This window comes from Stigmatopora argus, chromosome 21 (assembly GCF_051989625.1).
Source record: "Stigmatopora argus isolate UIUO_Sarg chromosome 21, RoL_Sarg_1.0, whole genome shotgun sequence".
Taxonomy (NCBI): Eukaryota; Metazoa; Chordata; class Actinopteri; order Syngnathiformes; family Syngnathidae; genus Stigmatopora; species Stigmatopora argus.
The window spans coordinates 10,677,904-10,695,287 of NC_135407.1; the positions used below are offsets into that span (position 1 = coordinate 10,677,904).

At 41.9% G+C, this 17,384-nt stretch overlaps 1 protein-coding gene across 2 annotated transcripts; it reads left to right on the plus strand.

The window, feature by feature from the left end:
* Positions 1–4,226: 4,226 nt before the first annotated feature.
* Positions 4,227–15,112, plus strand: LOC144066890 (triple functional domain protein-like). 2 transcript variants are annotated; one of them, XR_013297767.1, is made up of 9 exons: positions 4,227–11,933; positions 12,256–12,363; positions 13,488–13,557; positions 13,648–13,728; positions 13,817–13,909; positions 14,286–14,394; positions 14,478–14,658; positions 14,731–14,825; positions 14,987–15,112. XR_013297767.1 is itself a non-coding variant. In XM_077590303.1 (9 exons), the coding sequence occupies exons 1-5, from the start codon at positions 11,734–11,736 to the stop codon at positions 13,817–13,819; spliced, it is 471 nt and encodes a 156-aa protein (XP_077446429.1). In that variant the 5' UTR covers positions 4,227–11,733; the 3' UTR covers positions 13,820–13,909; positions 14,286–14,394; positions 14,478–14,658; positions 14,731–14,825; positions 14,987–15,112. The 2 variants fall into 2 exon arrangements, 1 of the variants encoding a protein (XP_077446429.1); XM_077590303.1 differs by having other exon boundaries at positions 13,639–13,728.
* Positions 15,113–17,384: the final 2,272 nt, after the last annotated feature.

Below are 17,384 nucleotides of genomic sequence, written 5' to 3' on the forward strand. Positions count from 1 at the left end.
ATGGTGGAAGAACCAGTCCTCAAATACAGCGAGTGTCGCCCATGCCTTCTTGTTTGACATCCAGATAACGGGGAGAGAGCTTTTCGTCACGTTCTTCAGGGCTCGAGGGTTAGCTGCCCGGTAAACTAGCAGCGGCTTCAGCTTGTAGCTCCCTTCAGCATTCGCCCCAAGCATTAAGGTTAGGCGATCTTTAGCCGTTTTATATCCGGGCATAGTCTTCTCCTCACGGCTAATGTAGGTCTTCTCTGGCATTTTCTTCTAAAAAAGACCAGTTTGGTCGACATTGAAGATCTGCTTACCCGAATAGCCACCCTCCTCAATTATCTCCTTTAACACTTGGGGGAATCGCTCGGCAGCCTCTTTGTCCGTGGATGCTGCCTCTCCGGACACGGACACATGGTGGAGATTAGCCCTCTTTTTGAAACGGGAAAACCACCCGTTGCTGGCAGAAAACGTTTCTTTGGCAGCGCTTTCCCCAGCCTTAGCCTTGACATCCTCAAAGAGAGATTTGTCCTTCTCCTGAATGAGCATAAGGCTCAGAGGAATACGCCGCTGCTGTTGATACTCGAGCCAAATGATGAGAAGTTTCTCCACCTCTTCTATGATTTTCCCTCTTCATTTGCTAATAATCGTCGATTGCATCGGCACTGCATTTTTCACGTGTGCCATTATATGATCTCTGTTTATAAATGGTACTGACGGTCGAACGATTCAAATAGTACGCCCGTGCAACGCTCTCCATTTTCTCGCCCGCATCAAGCTTCTTTATTATTGCCACTTTTGTTTCAAATGAAACTGCTTGCCTCTTCCTTGCATTACCATCCTCACTAGAAGCCTTTCTCTTTTCACCAACCATATTCAATGTAATGGATGCACAAGATATTTAATGATAAAAATGAAAAAGGTTCTTTGCGCACTGGAGATACGTTCAAAATACGTCACGCACTTGCGCAACTTACGCAACTTACGCACTGCAACGAACTGGGCAGAGGAAGGTAGATGCTGGGTGAGCTGCGTTCCCACAGCGCCAGGCGTCGGTATTAGCGGCGGAACGAAGCACTACTCTGAAAAAGGCGCGAAATACAAAATTGGACTTACGAACATTTTTCGACTTAAACGCAATTTTCATACATGTTCGTATGTACCGTTGTTCGTAAGTTGAATGTTCGTAAGTAGGGGAGCATCTGTATATAGACGTGGCGGCACTCTTTACCCATTAGCCGTCTCAGGGCGGCAGCTTGAACCTCCTCAGGTTTCTCGTATAGCCCTGTGGCTAACACAAAGTCCTCAAATTCAGCACGAAAAACGTCCCAGTTCTTTGCCAAATTCCCGGACATCTGCATGCCCTCCGGTGCCGGAATCATACCGCTTGCCATTGCTTTAGTTTTTTTAGCCAGCCACTCCTGACACCATGTTTCAGATCGTGTCTTTATTAGAATGGCAACAAACAACAGCGCATGGCATTATGGGTAGAACTGAGAATATGTTAAAGTGATGACCCACTAGGTGTCACTATACATTACTGTAATCTGTAACAGTGACTTGAACTTATTCACCCACATGTCTGAGGCCTTCAGGTCAGCCACTTCTGCTTCAAAATCTCTGACGGAGACACCAGGGATGTAATTCAGGTCGGCTGTGTTCACTGAACACTCGTTTGGATGGGTGATGAACTTAAAAAGATGAGTGTGCTCATGAAATTCTCCAAAGCGTGCTTTGAAGGACGGTAGGAGACTGGATGTGCAGCCAGCTAGCTGGTGGAGATCAAGGTTTTGAATGGGCTCACTTGCTGTGCATGCATCTTTAAACTGGCTCAGTTTTTCAAAATGTAGTAAAAGACCTGTTTCAAGATCCGTGATGAAAAGCTCCAGCTTGTTTTCAAAAGCAAATACAGCTTGTTGAAGGGATAACACTATTTCCAACGCCTTGCATTTTCACGTTGAGTTGGTTCAGATGTTCAGTCAGATCTACGATTTAGTAAAACTTGAGGAGCCACTCTGTCGGCTAGTTCAGGATGCCCGACGCTTTTCATTTCAAGGAAAGTCCGAATTTCGTTCAGGCAAGCCGCAAAACTGCTAAGCACCTTCCCTCTTGACAACCAACGCACATTGCTGTGCAAAAGCAGACCAGGATAGTTATTTACAACTTCATCCAGCAGTGTTTTAAACTGGCGATCATTTAAGGCTCGGGCAACAATAAAGTTGATCACATGAATGACCAGCGACATCACTTCACCAAACGGCTTGTCACACATCTGAGCACAAAGTGCCTCCTGGTGTAAAACGCAATGGAAACTTAGGATGGGTCTATTTTCATGTTCACGGAGAAGCGCCACAAATCCTTTGTTTTTCCCCACCATACACAGAGCACCATCAGTACACACAGAAGTTTATCCATAGGTAGACTTTTTTTCTTGAGCAAACTCCATGAAAGACTTGAATAAATCCTCACCTTTTGTGGACCCTTTTAATGGCAGAACAGCAAAACTTTCTTCGCGCAGTGTGTCACCAACAGCATATCTTGCAATCACGCTGAACTGCGACAAATGGCTCACGTCTGTTGACTCCTCCAAAGCCAGAGAAAAGAACGGCGTTCCATTTATGTCCTTCACTTGCGTTTCCTCCACTTTGTTTGCCATCACGATAGTACGATCATGAACAGTTCTTGCCGACAGAGGCATGTCTTGTATCCGTTTGATTATCTTGTCTTTGTTCGGAAGATCATCAAAAAGTTCATTGGCTACATCCAGCATGAACGTTTCAGCATACTCTCCATCTGTGAATGGTTTTCCGTTCCTCACTATTGCTAAAGAACCAGCAAAGCTAGCCGAATTATAGTCACCTTGCCGGGTCCATACGCGGAGTTGCTGCTGGCTAGCTTGCACCCTGCTCAGAAGCTCTTGGCACGCTTTCTTTCTGCTCTTTAGCGCAGGGTATTTTGATGCAAAGGTAGCGTGGCGCTTGTTGAAGTGCCGCTTTACATTCGACCGTTTTAACGATGTAATTTTGTCATTGCAAATTAGACACACCGCAGAACCCGCTCTCCCCACAAAGGCGAATTCTTCGGTCCATTTGTCCTGAAATGTACGATACTCGTCGACTTTTTTTCTTTTCGCCATCTTCTTCGTCGAAGGGTTAGCTTTGAGCTAATGACCGAGCAGACGCAGTCTCAGACTGATTCAAAAGAGGGTGTTTACCTGTTTTACCCAGCAACGGCAAACGTAGGCCAGTATCATCCAATTAAAATAATTGACAATTGCTCCTGCAGCCCTGAACAGGACATGTGCAGTGAAAAATCGATGGATGGATTAAAACAAGTGAGAATATTTTGTTTTATCTGCGAGCCGTATGCAATCATCAAAAGAGCCACATCTGGCTCGCGAGCCATAGGTTCCCGACCCCTGGCATAATCGATGGTTTGAAGCTTGAACTGAGCTTCATAAGCGTGCCTCTTTGTAGTATAATTCATTCTAAGTTTTGCAATTGAGCACATGCCCACACTAGTGTATATATAGGAACCTTGTAGGGGCATGGCTTTAGCGTCTTCTCCCACACACACCCTCCGCAATCCTTTCCCCACCAACGTCCGCCTTCTCTATATAAGAAGCGTGTCGGCAAAAAGTGCTCAGTCAGGCTCCGGAGCTCGGAGCTCACACAGGGCGCTCTGCATTATATGACGCCCTGTCTATTTTGGAGAAAATTTTAGACTTTAATGTGCGCCTTGTAGTCGTGAAAATACGGTACTAAAATGTGTTTAATAGTACAAAAATTAGACCGTTTTCCCGGAGGGGAGAGAGAGAGGGACAGGGAGACAGAGAGACTTTTTGCATGGCAACGTGCTCGTAACATAACTTAACTTATAACATAAATTTAAATGAACTTGGATTAATATATACAGACACTCAAACTATGTTTAATCTAACTTTACCCAAAACCTAAATTCTAATCTTGTTTTAATTTTTATTTACCTTTCTTCTCCAGGTTGGCTCTTTTTGCTCCGCCTCCACCCTGACTTTCAGCAGGAGTTTTTAAAAGGAACTCATTGAGGGTTGTTTGTTTTTGCCTTCCCTTCAAAATATTTCGAAAATGACGCGCACAAATGTCCTCACAATAGGATAACGCGTGACCGCTTGTCAGGGTGGTTCTTTTCTACAAAATCAGAAAACTCTTGCCACTTCGCTAGCATGTCTTTGATAGCCTTTGTAGCCAGGCGGTCCCTCTCTTCCACCTCTTCCTCGCTATTGAGTTCCCGCAACACCTCCAAATGTTCACTCTCCTGGAGCTCGATTAATTCCTGTGTCATCAGTTCTTAGTGGTGCTCGGCGACAAGGTCATTCACATTTGCCTCGTTAACCTCCAGCCGCAAGGAATTTCCAAGTGACACGATATCATCCATGACAATGAGTTCATCATGTACAGCAGGGGCTGCTGTTTCGAACACTTCAAAGTCTTAGCGGAAGTTGGCCACAATTTTTTCCATGCTGTATTAGGAGTTCGTTGTGTGTCACCCTGCCATGCATCGTTAATGGTTTTCAAGCAATGGACAATATTAAAGTGGTCTTTCCAAAATTCACAAAGTGTTAGATTTGTGTTAATTAGATGACGAGGCATTTGGCTACTTTGGGGAGTCGCGACACGCCGCCAGTCGCTATCCTGTACGAGTTGACGAGGTCCCCGTGACCGAAAAACCAGACAACTGGCGTCTATCCAAGTGACATTGGATGAACGGATGCAGACCCGACCACTAGTCATGCTCCTCCAATTTCTTGGGCGGCAGGAGGAGAGTCACCATACCCGCCAGGTTAGGCACCTGACCCGCCATATAGCAGGAGCCTATCCCCGCTCGATGCTAGGCTACCACATTGTCTGAAACAGCGACATGGCCACATGAACCAGTACCAGCAGATCGCGGGTCCTAAACCCGATTTTATCTCCGCCAGCACTAGAACCAGACACCATGCCCCCACTCAGGAACCAAGGGAGGGCTGCGTTATCATTGGGTATTTGTCCCGTATTGCATGCTCTACTTATATCCAATTGACCTATCCTATTGTCAGCATACTGTGAATATGCTGCTCATGTTCATGTAGACATACTACTACATGTTCTTATTTAGTGTTAAATTGGGTACTTTTACTGTTATTCACTAGCCACCACTTTATTAAACGCCACTCATTGATTACGTTATTGGCCGCCGCATTGATACTATCCTACATCATAATACCATACCCCCCCCCCCCCCCCCTTATCATTTAACTCTACTTTGTTGCATGCCCTTATTGGCTACCTTATTCAATTGCAAATCTACCTTACCATTAGTCATAGCTTTTCTGTTAAACATTACTACATTTATCACCCCCGTCTATCGCTATTTTACTCTATAGTATCACATGCCCCTACTTACTTATTAACTTAAGACTATGTTAAAACTTGCCACTAGTCGCCGCTATTTCCATTATGCGCCGCTCAGCAATTACACTATTAGGCATAATATTGCCAATCCCCCCCACTTATTTTACTTTTACATTGTTACATATCCCTACCTACTTATGTTCAATTTGCCACTAGTCGCCGCTTTTCAATTAGCCGTCACTTAGTCACTACACTATTCGGCATCATATTGCCAATTCCCCCAATTATTTTACTCTTACTTAGATACAAAAACCCCTATTATGTTTGTTACTTACATTACGTTTCATCATGCTACTAGTCGCCGCTTTTCAATTAAACGTCGCTTAGTCTCTACACTATTAGGCATCAAATTGCCATTTCCCCCATTTATTTTAACCTTACTTAAATACAAAACCCCTACTATGTTTGTTACTTACATTACGTTTCATTTTACTACTAGTCGCCGCTTTTCCATTAAACGCCGCTAGCAAATACACTATTAGGCATCATACTTGCCCACCCCCCATTATTTTAGCGTTACTCTATTACGTTGTATTTTTATTTTACCTACTTACCTACTTACCAAAAGTCATGTTCGACTTTGCCTCTCGTCATCGCTTTTCCATTAAGCGCTGCTGGGCCTATAACCTATTAAACATCTTATTTGCCACACAACCCTCAAATTACTTTACTCAATTTTGTTACATGCCCCTACTTGCTGATTTAAATTAGACGTTATGCTCTACTTTGCCACTAGTCGTCGCTTTTCCATTAAACGTCGTATGGCCATTACACTATTAGGCATTTATCACTACACCCCCCCCTTATTATTTATCTTTACGCTATGCTCTACTGCTATGATTAAAAATTAGCTTTGGACCATTACACTAACAGGCAGACATTTGCCATGCCCCTTTTTGAATTACTTTTACCCTATATCACATTATGTCTTAAAGTTATCAGGTTATTTAACACTTTACCACTAACAGGCAGACAGTTGCCATGCCCCTTTTGATTTAACTGTACCTTATGTCATTATGTTAGTTTTACTATTTCCGGACTCTAATCATTACTCTAACAGGCAGACATTTGCCATGCCCCTTTTGATTTACTTCTACACTATATCGCATTAAGTCACAAAGTTATCTACGTCATTTTAAACTTTAACACTAACAGGCAGACATTTGCCATGCCCCTTTTACTTTAACCTTACGTTATTTTGTTAATTTTAAATTTCCCCGTATGCTAAGTTAGACTATAGTCGGCTCTATATGTAATTACCAACTTCTTTTAACTCTATCATATTGACAAAACACACCATCGGCTCAATTTAACCGGAAAAACACACATTGAGTAATACTCGGCTATCGTCGGCTCTATATATACATACCAACTTACTTTAACTCTATCATAATTTAACATGACAAGACGTCGGCTATATTCCGCCGAATAACGCAACATTGAGTACCAATCACCCCACACTGAGTAATACTTACCTGAACCACCGGCGATTATACTGCCGCACCACACACTCTATAAATATTTCACACCACACACTTATATAAGTTAGGACACGCGCTACTTAGAATAACTTACACTGCACTCATTATATACATCTATTTACACCACAGCGTCCGCTGTGTCACGTTTTCTTTGCAGATAGCTAAACGCCATCTTTACATCAGGGCCAGGTGGAGCCTAGATCTTACCATCACTCTACTGCATTTTCTCACATTGCCCTCAGCTTACCTTCATCGTCGTAGCCCCTGATAAAATCCCTTAAAACATCAAGGGATAACATTACAACCCTTCGACTTAACACTTTGGCAAGGTCCTTAGCCCTCCGCTTAGTCACCCCTAGTTCTTTTAGCACTCGGAAGTTACCACTGAACCACTTACCCCTGGTCCCAATCGGGAACCCTCTCACCTTAGCTTGCACTCCTCCGACCTCTCTTGCGACCTGCTCCGCTAGTGGTGTGTAATACTCAACCTTTTCTTTCGCTGCATCCTCCAGGGTCTTTGGGCCAAACTCGTACCGCACTGTAACATCGATAATCATTACTTCCAATCCTTTAACACATACCAGGTCAACTATTCTCAAATCCCCTCCAGGTGTGTTGAGCCTGTACTCCCTCGTAACCTCCCAGTCGCACCTTAAAGCTTCTTCTGCCAACATCTTACATACCTCATGATGCCTGCGGATCCTGCTCCTTTGGACTAGCGGACATGTACCCAGGATGTGCGAGCATGATTCCAACTCCGCATTACACCTCCTGCACGTCGCCTCACCTTTAGGTCTCCCTCTTGCCATGAACTCCCTGGTTCTGACAACCCCTGCTCTTAGGGCCAACGCTTTCAAGTAATACCCCTCGTCAAATCCCACAATGTGGGGCCTCCCCACCCACGCATTGCTTGTCGCATCATTCTTAAACACTTCAATGCCTACCCCTTGTACTTTAAGTGCACCCCACTTTAACATCTCATCACTTTGCCAATCTGGATGAGATATCTGCCCTCCTCCCCTGTTGACTACCTCTCCCTCATTATTTACCACCGGCATATCTTCCATCGCACCTCCCGCTCCCTTCCACTTACCTCTCCATCCACTGCTCTTTACGGTCTCGCATGCCGCTTCCTTTACCCACCTTTCATCGGACTTTGCCATTTTACACGTTCTTTTAACCTGGTTGAGTGGTATCGCTCTGGCTAGTCGCGTGGTCGCTAACCCTCCATCCTTCATTCGCGAGTAGATGATGCCATCACCTGTCGACATTGGCAGGCACAGCCATTTCTTTATCCTCTGCCTCACCATCCTGTCCGCCACCTTTAGCGTAGTGATCGGCACTTCTCCATGGTCCGCCCTGTAGACTATTTTAGGCATAGCATACGCATTAAGTATTCTTACCTTCTACGACGGCTTGAGTCGGGACTTGTCTATTCTCCTAAACCAGTCCTCCATCACCGGGATGATGTCGGGCTCCTCGATGCCACAACTCGGACCTACCTGCACTCCCAGATACTTCACAGTCTCACCCGCATCTATTAGATGAATCGGCTTGTCCTTTATCCTCCACGGCTCACAATTATTCACCACACCTTTGTGTAGAAAGAACCCGTGGCACTTCTTCGGCTGGACTCGCATTCCTGTATCATCACAAAACTTTTCCAGAATATTAATGCATCCTTTCATCCTATCCCAGCTGTCACTGAGTATTACCAAGTCATCGGCAAAGGCTAGCGTTGTTGTCTGAGCGTCACCACGTCTGAGGCCAAGTCGGCTCCTTTCTAGTGTCCGAATAAGCAGGTCTAAACCCAGGTTAAATAGTAGAGGCGATAAAGGATCACCTTGCTTAACCCCCACCTTCATGTCAATGGGTTGGGTTAATGTCCCCCCACACTTGATCACTGTTGAACATCCATCGTACAATTTCCCAATTATTTTGATGATTTGTTCATCAATTTGACGTGTGGCCAATGAGCTTTGGATGTGCTTGTGAGCGATGGTGTCAAATGCCTTTTCAAAGTCAATAAACGCTACTGCTAGTGGTGACTCCTCACGCCTGGCCCGCTGTACGCATCTCTTGAATATGGCCAGGTTTTCCGCACAACCGCTAGCCTCTGCCAAGAACCCCCTCTGTCGTGGGCTTACCGGACACGCTTTTACTAACCTCATTGTAATGATACGTCCAAACAACCTTAATACCATGGATCCAATTGTGATCGGCCGCCATCCTGCTACTTCCTCCAGCTCGCTCAGGTCATCAGACTTGGGCAGTAATTTAGTCCAGCAGCGCTTGACATTCAGAGCACTGGGCAGAAATCACATCGCGTCAACACCCACCGCGGGCCTTCACATCGAAGCATTTCTTGAATAAATACTTCGTGTACAGTTTCTTCAAGTTTGAAATTACTTGTTGGTCCATGGGCTGGAAGAATGGCGTGGTGTTGGGCGGTAGATAGAGGACCTTGATGAAGTTGTATTCATCAACAATTTCCTCTTCGAGACCAGGAGGGTGACCAGGGGCATTGTCGAGGACCAGGAGACATTTCATTGGCAGGCTTTTCTCGGTCAATTACATTTTGACTGCCGGAACAAAGCACAGATTAACCATTCTGTGAATAAATGATGCGTAACCCAAGCTTTAGAATTAGCACGCCACATCACCTGGAGTTTTTCTTTCGAGATATTTTGTCTCTTGAAAGCACGTGGGTTCTCCGAATGGTACGCCATCAGCGGCTTGATTTTACAGTCACCGCTGGCATTGGCACACAAGGCTAGAGTTAAGTAGTCCTTCATAGGTTTATACCCCAGTAGTCCCTTCTCCTCTGCCATGATGAATCTTCGCCTTGGCATCTTCTTCCAAAAAAGACTAGTTTCGTCGCAGTTGAACACTTGTTGGGGGATGTAACTTTCCTGGGTGATAATCAAGGCAAATGTGTTGATGAATTGCACCGCGGCTTTCAAATTGAAACTTGCTGCTTCCCCTTGTCTAATAACCGAGTGTATTCCAGATCTTTTTTCTTTTAAATTTTCGAACCAGCCATGACCCGCTTTAAAGCAGGGGTGTCAAACTCATTTCGCATCGTGGGCCACATACGGCCTAGGGAGATGTCAAGTGGGCCGGACCATTAAAATTATACCATGCTCTGCTATAAATAACCAAAACATCATGTCTTTCCTTTGTTTTGGTGTAAAGAAGCACAAGAACATTAGGAAAATATTGAAATTTAATGAACTTTTATCGAATAAAATATGGGTACGCATCTTTTTGGGTCACCCGGTACAAAGTAAAGTAAAAAGGAATGAATTAAGGAATATTAAAATGTAATAAAAAATGATGGAAAGGCTGTAAAACGCAAAAAATAATTAAAAGTGGACAGAGATACTGCCACCGGCTGCCACATGATGGCGCCATCTTGGGATAAAAAATGAATGTCACTGCGCCGGGGGAAATTATAGTTATTCCTTTGGAAGGCTTCTTGTCCTTAATCGCGTCCTTCTGCTTCAGGATGGTGCATATGGTTGAAGTATTCCTCTCGTATTGCCGAGCTCGTATTGCAAACTCCGTGACACGTACATCACTCATATTTTTCAATTATTTCGCGCTTAATATTGATTGTCATTGTTTGCCTTTTCTTTGCACAAGTCTTCATTTTACCTGTTTGCTTTGGATCCATTTTTGTTCACTTTGTATTATGATGCATTGACTAACGGGGGAAAAACACATTAAAATGCAACGCTCCGCCCAGTGCTCGTAGATAGCAGTATGCACGAAAGAGATGCAGCAAAAAAGACAGTGCGCTAAAATCATAAACAGCCTCTCATGTCTTGGCCACCTGGCTTTCTCGTATCTCAAGGTAAATATTTGCTCGAAATTTTACTCTTATCTCAAATTGCTCGTATGTCGAGGTACCACAAAAATTGTAAAAGTGCAACCTTGAACAAAGTATGCATGTGGGAATTTTAATTCAAATTTTCTCTAAATTTTATCTGTGAAATTGCAAAGATTCTGAGACTGTGTAGTCACGTAGGTTCACTTCTGGGATTGACCCACCTTTCCTGAAAACTATGAAAAAATCTTAATTTACATTGACCTGCAACCTTGAACAAAAAGTACGCATGTAGCATTTTTTTATTCCGATTTTCTCAAAATTTAATATGTCTAACTGCATAATTTTGAGGTTGAAAGTAATCAGGGAGGTGTACTACTAGGACTGATCCATCTTGGTTGGAAACTGAAAAATTCTTCATTTAAAGTAACTCAAAAATGAGTCCTGCAACCTTGAACAACGTACGCATGTAGTAATTTTAATTTCAATTTTCTCTAAATTTAATTCGTGAAATTGTATAATTTTATTTGTGAGTCGTCAGGGACGTTTGCTACTAAGATTGACCCACGTTTCCTGGAAACTGAAAAAAATCTTTATTTACAGTCCTACAAAAATGGGACCAGGAACTTAGTACACATGTAGCAATTTTAATTCCAATTTTCTCATTTAATCACGTGAAATTGCATTATTTTATGTATGTGATTAGTCATGGAGGTCTACTAGAATTGACCCACCTTGCCTGGAAATTACATAAAATCTTGATTTACAGTACTGCAAAAATGGGAACTGCAACCTTGAACAAACTACGCATATAGCAACCAACCGCAACCCTTTTGAGGATGCGCAGTATGGAGGATGAAATGGAAAAAAATGGGGAGTCACATAATATTGTACTTGCGTAGTGAAGTGGGTATTTTTTTAATCGTGACATTTTATTTCATTTTTAAATAATGAAAATGCTGGATCTATATGGTGCAGTTTTTTTACTGTTGAGTTTTTTTTAAAGCACTACATGCACACGGAAGTCAGCCGCTGTTTCAACACTTCTGTTTTGAATGGAATTACCGTAATGCTTGGATTCAGCAGGCGGGCTATTTTGAGCGTCCGCTCATTTGACCACGAAAAAATGAATGTCCGCTGGCTTGACCGCAGTGAATGGATGTCATTCCTGACACAAGATAAACACAGAAAAAAATCTGCTTCCAAAAAAAGGTATGTGGCTCATTATCCATTTGTGAATTATGTAGTATCATTTAAAAAGTTGTTTTTTTTAAATTATTTATAGAGGTTTTGTTATTTGTTTCTGAATGGAAGATGTAAATGCCAATAATATCGCTTATTTTCAATTGTAAATGTCCTCACCCATGCCTACTTTGCTTTATCAGTCGCTAGCACATTCATGCCTTTTTTTATTTTTATCATGTTCGTTGTGGCAGAGATGATTCGAGCAGACACGTGCAAGGCCTGGTGTAGCGCATTGACGTAAGTTTATTTTAGACAATCTCTAACCAAGTTACTTGTGTGGCATTGGCAGATTTTCACATGGGCGATGCGGACCAACCAATAGGATCCCTCCAGGAATCAGCAAAATGCAACACGTCATCTTTGGGAACCTGCTGGACCTATATGAATTCCACCACAAGTAAACAATGTGACTTTTCACTAAAAATGAAACCTAAAGCCTCTTATGTCAAAGTTGGGTGTGTTTATATTTTCTAACGAGTTGACAAATCTTAATAAATGAGGCTGCTCTTAGTAAATTCTTAAAACTTTAAAATATTTTTTTTAGTATGCATGTTCTTATTTAATTGAGACTCCTAAATCTTTGATGTTGATACAGACGCTCCCCTACTTACGAACGAGTTACGTTCCGAGCGATTGTTCGTGAGGTGAATTTGTTTGTAAGTTGCTCAGTGCTATATTTTGTATTATAATTTATGTTTAAGGCCTATATAAGTATATTGAAGGTTTATATAAGTATGTTTAAGGCTTGTAAAAGTAACACACAGTATTGTACATGTACGTATTAAGATAAATAAAATGAAGTTTAACTTACTTTTGGAAGATGTACTCGATGCTTAAGGAGATGGTGGAGGAGGAGAAGGATTTTATATCATAAGAGGGTCTTCGTCGTCGCTGGAATGGGCTTCAAAAGTTACTTCCTCCTCCGTAACTTCAATGTAGGAAGAAGTTGAGGGTCGAGGAGAAGAAGATGAGGGTTGATGAGTATCTTCCTTGGAGGATTTACTAGAAACTGGCCGAAAGAGGCGATCTAACGCCGATTGCACAGTTTTCTTTTTTTTTTTTTCATCATAAATGATGAGGTAGCACTGTATGGCATCATTCAATTGATTTGCAACTTCTGTGTAACGTTCAATATTTGGGTCTTGCTGCTCGAAGAGTGCGATGGCTTTATCTATGAGCGAAAACCCCTTAGCCAAGAGTTTCGTCTCGAATTTCTTCATGGGGACAGGCGTTTCTTCTTCCTCCTCCTCGACATGTTGCTGAGCCTCCTCCCTCTCACAGCGCCAAGCGTCGATATTAGCGGCGGAAAGAAGCACTACTCGGAAAAAGGCGCACAATACAAAATCTAACTTGCAGCATCTCTTTCCGAACATTTTTCGACATATGCCTTATGCGCAGACATGTTCGTATGTACCGTTGTTCGTAACTCGAATGTTCGTAACTCGAATGTTCGTAAGTAGGGGAGCGTCTGTATATGCCATTCACTTTTTCAAATGTATTTATTAACCATCTCTTTTTCAGCACCTTTCTCAAAGAACTGGAAAAATATGAACACATGCCTGAGGAGTTTGGACGCTGCTTTGTCACATGGGTATTTATTGCTTTATCTATAACTACTATCCTGCTGAAAATTGACCCATAACGATTCCCTAACAATTTATCTTGTTTGCAGGCTGTGAAGTTTCAGTTCTATGTGGATTATTGCAAGAACCATCCACGATCCTCTAAGCTCATCATGGTGCATTCTCGGAACTATTTTGATGTAAGTTAAATATCAAACTGATCAAAACTTGACTCCAGGACACAAATTTTCATGATCTTAGTCCTTTCTCTCTCTCTGTGTTAAACAGTAAATTCAGCAAAAACACCAATTGCCAAAAACGATCACCTCCTACTTGCTGAAGCCTGTACAGATAATCTAAAAATATCCACTCGTGCTCAAGGTAAGTCCAAAAATGGTGTTAAGATTTTAGTATTCTTCAGTAAACCAACATTAATTGCATTCTTTACATACTCATATGTGACATTCAGCAAAACCACCACTTCCAAAGGTGTCTGATTAAACAACAATACAGTAGTACCTTGAGATTCGAGCTTAATGCGTTCGGGGACTGAGCTCCTATGTCGATTGACTCGTATCTCAAATCAACTTTTCCCATAAAAAAAAATGAACTAAAAAAAATTAATTGGCTCCAACCTTCTGAAAAAAACACCAAAAACAGGATACTATTGCAATGGGATTTTTTTTTATTTGTTGTACAGGTAATTGGTGAACTGAGATTCTGTGGAAGCATGTTATTAATACTCTTCATTTTTTAGAACCTCCTGGAAACTTGTGAGAGGAATAGCAAGCTCGAGGAAGCCGTGGAGGGGATGCTTAGCATTTCCAAGGCAATCAATGATGCCATGCATCTCTCCTTAGTGCATGGTACATGAACACTTGGCAAGATGGCCACACATTTGCTTTTCATTGATGTATCATTTTCTTACATTGCCTACTTTACCCTTCAGGATTTGACGAGCGCATCAAAGAGGAGCTACTCCTGGAGGAGTCCTTCAAGGTATGGGATTCCAAGTCACCCTTCCGAATGGGCAGAAAAAGACACCTTTTTCTTTTGGAGAAGACCTTGGTTTTCTGCAAGGTGGCCATGGACACCAAGGGAAAGTGCAAATACTAAAGAGAAAACTTAATGTGAGTAATCCTTCACACCATTTTTATATATGAACAAAATCTGTGAAAATGATAATCCCATTGCCTCCTCAGCTCTTCAAACTAAATGTGATGGAGCACGTGGAGGGAATCCCCGCAAGTTTGCACTTTCGATGGGTTGCACATTGAACGACATCATTGTTCTCAAGGTAAGGTGCTCTTCACTCTCTCTTTGAAAGTAAAACAGAAAACAAGTATTGTAACTCTTACAGTAATTGAAATTCCAGCAAATAGTTTAGGATGCTTATGTGGTTCTCAAAAGTGGTCCAAAAGGCCACATTTTACTTTTGCCTGTCTTCCAAATCAATAGGCATCCACTGTTAAGACCAAACTGGAATGGATCGAGCACATCCGAAAGCTGATCCATGAACAGACCAACTTCCTGGGGGCAGGACTGAAGAAGCCTCTTTATATTCCTAAATTCAAGCACCAGAGGTATTTAAGTACACTCCTACAAAATAGACAGGCACTTTTTGGTTTAGGTCTACACACTAAAAGTGGTATTATGAGTCATGACTGAGTCGACTGTTTTTTTTTTTTAAACGAGCCATTGTCTTACAGTTTTTTTTTCTTTCGACTTAAAATGTTCGCGCAGTGTACTTGACCCAACTGGTTCCATGATAGAAAATAGTTTGGTCAATAGTAAACAGTTTTTTGAAAAAAACAAAGACGAATTACAGCTGCTTTCTTGGCCCTCCCATTTGACGTGTGTAATGACTTGTTATAATTCCTGCATTCCAACCTATGTGCCAATTTTGAATACGACACAGCCGTAAGTAGTAAAGAATTGAAGTTATTGCAGCATTGCCAATTTGCTTAAATCAAACCGGTATTGTCAAGATTTGGGACTGAAATTTCTTAGATTTGACTTCATGCTTAGAGTGGTTTTTAATTATTACAAAAAAAAAATGTAAGTATATTTCTAGAGGGTGGCCCAGTGGCCTCACAGGTCTGGGATTGAAGGTTCGATCCCAGGTGGGTGCCTACTGTGTAGAGTTTGCATCTTCTACCCGGGCTTGCATGGGTTTTCTCTGGGTACCCCGGTTTTGAAAACTATAAATTGCCCCTAGGCATGAGTGTGAGCGTGAAGGGTTGTCCGTCTCCATGCGGCCTGCGATTGGCTGGCCACAGATTTAGGGTATCTATCCCCTGACATATTTAGCTGAGATTTTCTCCAGCACCCCCTCAAAATCTGTGGGTATAAGCCATACAGAAAATGTAAGAATTTATTTCAAGAAGTACAGGGACCTGCTTTAATGTTTTGAGATTAGGATTTGATAGTAATTTGTTATTTACACATACGTTCATCATGTCACTTACTGCCTGGTTAAAATAGATTAATAACAGAATTTAAGAGGTGTTGTTTATTGTGTTTTAAGGGGTGAAGAACATCTGAGAGTCAAGGTGAAAGCAGTGAACTACAGTGGCTGAGAGTAGCTCGATGAGCTCGCCTCCAATGAGATTGGGGATTGCCACATGATGACACCCGACCTAAAGCGTGCATCAAGAAACGGAGGCATTCTCAAAGTTAATCAACCAAACAAAGAACACTTGGAATAAAAGAAAGTCACCTTTAAATTGAATTAATTAAATGTTTGTATTCAAATATTTTAGACTTGTAACTTATTGCTTGTGGACAGTCATATGTTGTTAAATATATTTGGAGCGTATGGAACAAAAGAAAGTCACCTTTAAACTGAATATTTTTGTATCCCCTTCCCCCTATTGTACAGTTCATATGATTGCTTACAGACGTTTGTATATAGTTTGATATTTTTACAGAATTAAATGTCTGTTATCTTCACAGAATGTTTTGCTGTTATTTATTCATTCATCTTCAATACTGCACATTCTCGAAAGGGATGCGGGTGTTGCTAGAGCCTAACCCAGCTGTCTTCGGGCGAAAGGCAGACTACACCTAAGGCTGGTCGCCAGTCAGTTATGGGGTACACAAAGAGAAAAAGGACCATCCGCACTTTCAATCAAACCGCCACTAGTGGGAATCGAACCCGCGCCTGCCTGCGCAGAAGTCAGGCGTGTGAACTTCTACGCCACAAGACGGCTTCTGGGTTGTTTATTTGTTGGCAAATATTGTATCTGTTCAATCATTATGTACATAATTGTTAAATATTTTAAAAGATGTGTGTGGGTGGGGTGGTGTTCACCAACACAATTGATATTACTTTATTATTTGATTATGCTGCATTAAAATACAAGTTACATATAATACATATATTTGTCTTGTTCATCAACGATCCACTGTCATTTCAAATTCTGGAAAATGCAGAGCGTAACACGACGCTTTGGTTCTTTAACAGAAAATGCACTTTGTTTTGTTGCACAATAAATTATTATTTTAAGATGATTGCTCTTTCATTTTCCCAACGAATTCAAAGTTTCATCAATCTAAATGCAGGAAACGCAACGTTGAAGCAGGTTGCGATGTCACATTTAAAAAGTGTGAGTAATTTATTGTGATGGAAAAACGTTGTTTTTCCTCTGCTGCTCCTTTTTGAGTATAATTTTAAGATTAAATTGTAATCGTTTTTCTTTTAAGTGCAACTTCGCAGTTAGAAAAATCACCGTTTGGCGCTAAACTTGAACTAAAGATGATAGAGCATGACGTCATAAAAGAGCGCTCTTTGACCTATGATGTAGTACTGTCGACAACCGAACAAGCAGAAACGAACTGGACAAGACCACACGTG

Bases quoted from the DNA above. Each gene is read 5' to 3' on its own strand.
- LOC144066890 (XM_077590303.1), top strand. From the start codon at position 11,734: ATGCACACGGAAGTCAGCCGCTGTTTCAACACTTCTGTTTTGAATGGA. The intron at 11,934-12,255 runs GTATGTGGCTCA...TGGCATTGGCAG, and splicing joins AAATCTGCTTCCAAAAAAAG to ATTTTCACATGGGCGATGCG. The intron at 12,364-13,487 runs GTAAACAATGTG...TCTCTTTTTCAG, and splicing joins CTATATGAATTCCACCACAA to CACCTTTCTCAAAGAACTGG.